This window comes from Primulina eburnea, chromosome 3 (genome assembly GCF_022965805.1).
Source record: "Primulina eburnea isolate SZY01 chromosome 3, ASM2296580v1, whole genome shotgun sequence".
Taxonomy (NCBI): Eukaryota; Viridiplantae; Streptophyta; class Magnoliopsida; order Lamiales; family Gesneriaceae; genus Primulina; species Primulina eburnea.
The window spans coordinates 9,792,679-9,801,569 of record NC_133103.1 but is presented as its reverse complement, the minus strand read 5'-3'; the positions used below and the strand labels follow the sequence as shown (position 1 = coordinate 9,801,569).

Sequence of the window (8,891 nt, the reverse complement as noted above, 5' to 3'; positions counted from 1 at the left end):
ATGAAAAACATATAATATCTCTATGTCTTCTGAAAATTTCATCAAAAATTTAGGAAAATTGAAATTTACATCCTGTATATTTCATTATTTGTAATTTTGTGACTTTATGTTGTCGAAATTTAATTGTAATTAGTTATCTTTGTTTTTTTTAATGAAATTATATTTATTTTTCGACATGATATTTATGTGAAGTTGAGATGACGTCAAAGTAGTGCTTACTTATGCAGTGTCACATCTACAATACAAAAAAAAATGAATAAAATCACAAAAATATTGAAATATACATGACTAGAACTCAAATTTAACAATGTAAAAATTTAAATTTACAAATAGAGCATTGAAGAAAATCACAATTTACCCATAAATTTAATTTATAAAAATCAGGCTTCTTGCAAGATGTGTCATACGAAACTTCTCGACCACAATTTTTAATACTAGTCAAGTAAATCGAAGCAAAGACGAATGCTATAATCTATTGTGATAGTGGTTAAAGTCAGAAGAAAGAGAGTGCATTAGAGAGCTAATGCCTATTTTAAATTTGATTTTACAATGATATTTGAGACTTGTTGATTCCTCTAAATTAATCAAAAAATTTGAAGTCAAGCATCATCGGGCTTCAGTTTTATTAAGAAAATCCCTCAAAGTGGCGTGAAGATCACGATCAATTTGTCTAAGATATTGCAATTGATTGGTTCTCTTCAAATATTAATCTCTCATATTTCTGTAAAATAATTTTTAACGTTGAATTTATTTACATAATAAAAATTAATATACGCTGGGTTATGTGCACTCCATATTTATATATCAAGAAAACTCCTTAGTCTGGAAAAAAAATCTAATCATTATTGATTTAAAAAAAAAAAAATCTTATCGTTGTTAATAATGATTCAATAAATATGTTATTACTTTAGGAGTAAGTCTCTTGTGAGACGGTCTTACGAATCTTTATCTGTGAGACGAGTCAATCATACCGATATTCATAATAAAAAGTACTACTCTTAGTATAAAAAATAATTTTTTTTATTGATGATCAAAATAAGATATTTGTCTCACAAAATACGATATGTGAGACCGTCTCACACAAGTTTTTTTACCTTACCATGTGAAACCACAAGTTGCCCTCCAATTAACACAGAATAACTTTGGTTATTGATATTTAAAATATAACAAAATTTAAAATGCGTAGAAATTTCCATAGTATTTAATTTTTTACCCACATTATTTTAAAGTTTTGATTGCATCATTCATCATAAAATATCCCGGACCTCTTCAAAAATCATATGAATAATTTCGACCTTTTTTTAAACCACATTTTTTTTTTTCAAAAAGGGTTCAATATGCTTAAACTTTCAAAAACAGTTTACTCTAATTTTTTATTTTTAAATTAAGTCAACGCACTGGATTAGTCAAATGGGCAAACAAATACAAATAGAGCAAACAGGGCTTTTCTCTTTGAAGCCCCAAAACTACCCTGAAGAAGCCCGATAGCAATGTTGACTCGTTTAGAATCGTTTAGCAGCTCTTTTTTTTTTTGGCTAATTTTATTCCAAACCACCTGTAAATTATATTTTATTATATTATAAGTTAAAACAATATGGTTGCTTTTTGGAATAGATGAAAATTTGGATCAAAAGTGATAATAATACTGAGATGTCAAGATGAGTTTTTCGGGGGGGCGCGGGGGGTGGGTGGGGGGTTGGAAGGAAAATTGACATGGTTTCCAAATACAAATTTGATCTAAACAATGATAATACACAAAATTTATAACTACTAATCACTTAGGAAAATATAAAGTCCCAAGTATTATTTTTGCAAATGAAAATACAGAATACAATTCCAACATTTGATGATCCTCCAAAATACAAAATAACAAAACACAACAAAGGCAACATTATTATGCTGCAAAAGCACTCCAACACAAAACAAAATGGATATTTCAAACTATAGGTAGAAATTGAGAATAAGAAATGCAATCTTTATCTTCTTACCAGACAAAGACTGATAATCAGGAGACTCTGAAATGTTTCAGAAACATTTCCTGTGCACAATTGAAGGGCCGGATTCATCGTACTCTGCCTTCGCTATCCACATCTGTAGTCAATGAGTCAAATATAAATCTCGGATCAGTAATGCATGTATAAAGTATATCACACAAAGTCTAAAACGTGCTAGTGTGGCTCGTGTTGTTCTGCGTGTTCACTTGTGTTTGATTGGCACACGAGATTACCTGCTGGAAAGTACTGAGGGATGCCAAGATAGACCCTCCGATCCAAACACTATATTTCCTTTCCGGCGGAGCTACAACCTTAATCTTCATGCTACTAGGAGCAAGGGCAGTGATTTCTTTACTCATTCTATCAGCAATACCGGGAAACATGGTAGACCCACCACTCAGCACAATGTTTCCGTACAGATCCTTTCTGATATCAACGTCACATTTCATAATAGAATTGTATGTTGTCTCGTGGATACCGGCAGCTTCCATTCCAATCATGGAGGGTTGGAAAAGGACCTCAGGGCATCTGAAACGCTCGTTGCCAATGGTGATAACTTGCCCATCTGGCAACTCAAAGTTCTTCTCAATGCTGGAGCTTGTTTTTGCTAATTCCATTTCCTGCTCAAAATCAAGAGCAATGTACGCCAGCTTCTCTTTCATGTCCCTCACAATTTCCTTCTCAGCTGATGTGGAGAATGTGTACCCACGCTCTGTGAGGATTTTCGCGAACTGCTCAGTGAGGTCACGACCAGCAAGATCAAGTCGAAGAATAGCATGTGGAAGAGCATATCCTTCATAAATGGGGACCGTATGACTCACACCATCACCAGAGTCCATGACGATGCCTGCCCGAAAGAAAGTGATTACAATAAACAAGAAACAGGAAAATAAAAAGTAACTAGACATACATCCCTGCTGATACCAAACAGCAAAAAAGGTGCTTCTCAACTATATAACAAGATTCATAGAAGACAATCGATGGTTAGAGTTGAACTTTACTATGGCATCCGTCTAAGATTTGCAATGCCATATTCAGTGTGTACTCGATTTACAGAATTGATCTTTGAAATCGACTTACAAGTGGTACAACCACTAGCACGGTGTTCATCTGAGAAATGCAATAATTATTCGGCATATGCTCCATCTGGAAAAATGAAACCGGAAATCGACTTACCTGTGGTACGACCACTAGCATACAGGGACAGGACAGCCTGTATGGCGACATACATGGCAGGGGAGTTGAAGGTTTCAAACATAATCTGAGTCATTTTCTCCCTATTGGCCTTTGGATTGAGAGGTGCCTCAGTGAGGAGAATTGGGTGCTCTTCAGGGGCAACACGGAGTTCATTGTAGAATGTGTGATGCCAGATCTTCTCCATGTCATCCCAGTTACTAACGATGCCATGCTCAATGGGGTACTTCAAAGTAAGAATACCACGCTTGGACTGGGCCTCATCCCCAACATATGCATCTTTCTGCCCCATGCCAACCATCACACCTGTGTGACGTGGGCGGCCTATAATGCTGGGGAACACAGCCCTTGGAGCATCATCTCCAGCAAACCCAGCCTAAAATATCATCAAGTCAGCCCTCAACATAAATATTCAATTTATATGAAATCAACCCCTGTTGACAGAGTATCTAGTTTGATGCAAATTGGATTTCAGGACAAAAGTTGTTACCTTGACCATTCCAGTTCCATTATCACAAACAAGTGGTTGAATGTCCTCTCCGTCTGCCATTTATTACCTGCGGGCAAGCAAAAAGTATAAAATCATTGTAAGATTACAAGGCTGATGGAACATTTTAGTTGTCATAATTTTTTTTTTCGATGTTAAGCCACAATAATTACTCATACAAGATGATAAATCCGCTGTACTTTTAGTAGATATCAAGATCTGCATGACGAACAATCTCCCAGTTTCTCGGTGCAAACAAATGCTATTTGATGCACAACCGGTAAATCCTAAAGACATTAACATGCATTACCAGCACAATGTAAAAGAAGTAATGCAATTGCTTATCACCGAGAAACACGAGCTCAAAATACCCTTGTCGCAAAACAGTACGATAAGGAATTGCAGTTGTAAACTATTTTTCCCCATTCCTATTTTTTTATATGCGACACCAAATACCTTTAAATCCCAATCAACAATGATGTTCATCCCACTCCTCAAAGAAACTCTAGCACACATTCAATTACCCACGTCTGTTTCTTTGAATAAGATCATCATCTCATACAAATATCACCAGCCTCTAATATAACAAAGAAAACTCTCTACTCACATAGAACATAGCAACAAATTTTGTACACGTACAGCTCTATCCATCAAAATCTGTATAATAATTCATCCCAGAAAAAATAAAACCCGGATCAAACAGATCATAAAAATGCATCAAAACAAAGAAAGGGAAAATGCACTGCAAGCAAACAAATGAATGAATAATCGCATAAAAAATGAGACAAGGAGAAAAAAGAAACAATTTTTTTTAAAAAAAACGATCAACCTGGTCATCAGATTCAGCTGATCAGAGATATAATACGTGAACACACATACAAGAAATGTATGAGAAATTCAAAAAAAAAACCGAGAATGCGATCACCTTGTTTGAGTGATTTCAACAGAGCCCTAGAAACGGAGGAAGAATAATAAAAATGATTGGGGAAGGAATTGGATTTGATGGCGAATGTATTGGTGTTGCTGTTTCCACAAATTAAGCGCCTAACGATTCAAAAATGGGAATGAGTGAACGCAAATGAAATGCAAATGCGAAGGAAATTAAAGTGACCTTTAAATGCACCTACACTCTCGCTTTATCCCCGATTGACTGACTCTCTTTTATTCTCATCCAACACTTTTTTTTTATATATGATTTTTTTTTCCCGAAATAAAAATTTAAAATATTATTATATATAAAAATCGTGCTCGAAAAAAAGCTGCAGCTTTGCACGTGTTATGTCATGGATACGGGCGGATTGAACCAATTGGACATGCGCATTTCATTGCAAACAAAATGAATATGAATAAAACTATCTCGAAATACAAAAATTTGTGTGAGACGGTCTCACAGATTATATTTTTGAGACGGATTTCTTATTTGAGTCATCCATAAAAAATATTACTTTTTATGCTAAGAATATTACTTTTTATTGAGGATATGTGTATGGTTGACTCGTCTCTTAAATTGAGATCAGTAAGACATGTGAGACCCAATATTCGAAAATTATGAAATTTGGTTGGAATAAAAGAGCTTAATTTCGACACTTATAATGATTAGGCATGATTATCGGATTGAATCAACCCCTAACCGATCCGAATTTGGTCTGATTTAACCTATATATATATATATATATAATATATATATATATTTTTTAATAGTATAAAAATATAAAAAACAACTATTTTCACTACTTTTACAACATCACGTTCTTTTTTATAATTATTTATCATAATAAATATAGACATATCAACTTTAAATTTCAATTATTTTATTTTATCTAAGCAACTTACTAATAAAATAAGGAGTGAGTCTCATGTGAGACCGTCTCACAGATCATAATCTGAGCACTGAGAACATGTCTGCCCTTGTACTCTACTCCAAGACACTAATCAAAAGATACACAGCTTTTTCTTTCTTTTTTTTCAAGTCTTTGATTTTCTAGCAATTCCTCAATTTTTATTTTTGGGGAAAAAAATAGTATGTTTGGGTCATTGTGCTATCAGGAGGTACAACCCATGATAATTGAACATCATTACTATTATGAAAGTGCATGCATCTTGAATCATTTCTCCATGTCAGGGGATGCAAACGGATCCAATATGACGTCGATATTGTTGAGACACGTCATGTTAGAGCTTTTGAAAAAAGACTATTTTTTTTTATAAAAAATTGCAAATTAATATATTAAAATTATAAATTAATCAACAACGTACATGACAAAAACTGAAAAATGTGTGGATTAATTGTAATTTCCCATAATAGGATAGATCATGTCGGGATAAAAGAATTTAACCAATTTGAGCGGAACAAATTTTGGTATTTGGGGCCACATCTCGAATATCATCAATCTGCTGTAAGAACTCATGGGGCTTTTAGAAATAAAAATAGACGAAATTAGACAAGACATTAGGCTAGGTCAGTGACATAAGATTTCTTGCACGGGAATAGATTACGATGTAAATTTTATACCTTTTCAAATAGTTCACTACATCGGTGAACTGAAGCTTTACTTGAACTATGTTGGCAGTTTGCGCATAACAAGAGGAAAAGAAATGAAAGAAAAAGAAGAGAAGGATGAGTTGATTTTATTGTATCTTCGAAGGCTTGGGCCAACCTGTATTATATAGGCACATGCTATCCGTACGGACAGCAACAGGCTGGGCCAACAAAATATCAGGAGTTTGCGCAGAACAACATGAGAAGATGCGAAAGAAAACAGAAGGCAAGGATGAGTTGATTTTCAACGTGTCTTTGAGGGCTTGGGATAACCTCTATTATATAGGCACTTGCTATCCATATGGACAACCACATGCTGGGCTAACAAAAGACCAAGGGTTGGCCAGATGAAGCACCAAAAATCTCATCCAGAAGGATCTAAACTCATTTGGAGTGAATTTTCGAAATATAAAATAGCAAAATCCAAGTGGGAAATTTTGCCTTGATTGGTCCGACATTCGACACACTCAGGTCGTGTTCGTACACTTAGACACAAATCAATTCTTCTCCAATACAAATTGAGCCGTTGATTTGCACCCCACCTCTCCTCGCAGACATGCACACGAGAAAGTCTTTGACAGATCATTCTTAAATTTTCATACAGTGTAACTCAAACTAAGCTCACTTATGTCAATTCATTTTTCTATATGAGACAAACTCACATCTATTAATTATCCAATTTTCATTCACTCAAAATAGAAAGCCCATTAACAAACACAACTCAATAATATATATATTATCCAACAAAGTTTCCAAACATAACATATTAGGTATAATGTTATTTGTTTGTGATTGTACAAGATTTCTAGCTATCGGCCATTAAGAAATCATATTATATTTCTGCTAAATGATAAATAAAGCTACTCAAAATATGAGATAATGAAACTAAAAACATCACAACTTTTATTTGATTAGCTATCCTGATTTCTCTGTTGGATGCAAAATTGATCGGAAAAGATACAGACATGTGTCAATTTTTTGGGAAAACAAAAGACTCATTGCGAAGTTTGCAAATTCTAGCATGGAAGCTAAGTAAGCTCATTGCAGGTAGTTTTCATGCACATGTGAGATATTACAGTAGCTAGCTTTGAGTATTAGTTTGCAAATTTTTCCTAAGTAAGAAGGGATCTTTCCATTTTAAGGTGGGAAAATGTTGTCTCACCCTTCTAAAGCTCAGCACTTTTTTCAGTTATGAATGTGATATAAATGATGAGGTACAAAGATGCCATCATATATTGTTTGAGAGTCAAAAAGTATTTATTAGAGTGAATATGGGTCAGCTTCTTCGACTGTGTATTGAAGGGACATTGCCAAGAAGTGGAAAGAGGTTGTTGAAGTACCCAAAATTAATAGGGATGGACCACTTATGTTCTTAAAGTTTTTTTCCCTTTTTTTATTGCAATCTTTGAAATTAAATTTTTAGTCTTGCAAAAAAATAACTATTAGTCCTGAATTAAATATATTTTAAAAAACTACATTCAAAGATTTTTATGACGAGATCAGAGAAAATTGCATTTTTTTTTGTCTATTTTCATTTTTGACGATTTTCTGATCTATATCATCAAATTTCAAAATTAATTTTCTGTATTTGTTTTTGGTAGTTCTATGTCTTTTTTCGACATGACACTCATCTAGCACTAATGTGGTACTGACATATGTAGTGTACATATTATAACTCTTTATGAAAAAAGACTAAAATTGACAAAAAATGAAAAATAATTGACTAATACCAAAATTTGATAACATAATGATCAAAATCACAAAAAATAAACACACATAGCCAAAATTGTTTCCCAAAAAAGTATAAAACAAAAAAAGTTACATTTAGATTTTATAATTCCACAATTTTTTTTTTTTTTTGAGAAAGCATCCGATTGGTTTAGTTGGCTTGAGGGGGGTGATGATTAATTTCTAACAGAAAACTGCTACTTTGGACGGCAGGCCAGCTCCACAGGCAGCTTCCACATGGCTTGTTATCTGGATTCATCAATAAAATTAAAATTTATTTAAATAGTCAATCACTTGAATAAATAATCTCTCGAATAATAGAAATTTAAATGGCAATCATCAGATTTGATGATCCACTCGAAATTTATGTTTGAAGAAAATAATAATTAATCTAGCATGGCGGCAATAATAATTCAATGTTGTCAAAGAAATGTTCCATCAAGAAATAACAGAAAATACAATCTATGTGTGTGTCTTTGTCGTGCACAGATATTAAATAATAAAATCGAGACATATAATTATAACTTCAACTAAAACTCGTATTTCCAATTAATCTTTCGCATATATTGGATCGTTAATTAAATAGTGTAGGGAAATTGATGGATCTTTGGAGATCAAGTGATCAGAAAACAATGGAAGATGTCTCCAACATGATATTGATCATAGAGCCATGTGCACATGTTGCATCAAAGTGTGTGCATATCACAAAAATGAAACCAAAAGTAAGATGTTCAATATTACTGATAATTATCTAAGCAAGGAAGATCTGTAAATTATATTTGAGCCGACTCGATTCGGTTCAAAATTGACTCGAATGATCTACACATATATAGTTGAGTACAATTAACTCTTAGGACATGTCTTAATTGTGCGAGTCCATGATATTTTGTATGGACCTCGTATAATCAATCATATGTGAGGCTTAATATTGATCATTGGATATATAGGT

The 8,891-nt window shown here is 33.5% G+C and overlaps 1 protein-coding gene across 1 annotated transcript; it reads right to left on the bottom strand.

Annotated features, from left to right (window-relative positions):
- Nucleotides 1-1,753: 1,753 nt before the first annotated feature.
- LOC140826175 (actin-97-like) lies at nucleotides 1,754-4,783 on the bottom strand. Its single transcript, XM_073188340.1, has 5 exons — nucleotides 4,601-4,783; nucleotides 3,679-3,745; nucleotides 3,171-3,564; nucleotides 2,228-2,841; nucleotides 1,754-2,091 (listed from the first exon to the last, which is right to left on the bottom strand). The coding sequence occupies exons 2-5, from the start codon at nucleotides 3,736-3,738 to the stop codon at nucleotides 2,026-2,028; spliced, it is 1,134 nt and encodes a 377-aa protein (XP_073044441.1). The 5' UTR covers nucleotides 3,739-3,745; nucleotides 4,601-4,783; the 3' UTR covers nucleotides 1,754-2,025.
- Between the last annotated feature and the right edge of the window lie 4,108 nt (nucleotides 4,784-8,891).

Bases quoted from the DNA above. Each gene is read 5' to 3' on its own strand.
- LOC140826175 (XM_073188340.1), bottom strand. From the start codon at position 3,738: ATGGCAGACGGAGAGGACATTCAACCACTTGTTTGTGATAATGGAACT. The intron at 2,842-3,170 runs GTAAGTCGATTT...TCTTTCGGGCAG, and splicing joins TGCTAGTGGTCGTACCACAG to GCATCGTCATGGACTCTGGT. The intron at 2,092-2,227 runs GTAATCTCGTGT...CATTGACTACAG, and splicing joins CCCTCAGTACTTTCCAGCAG to ATGTGGATAGCGAAGGCAGA.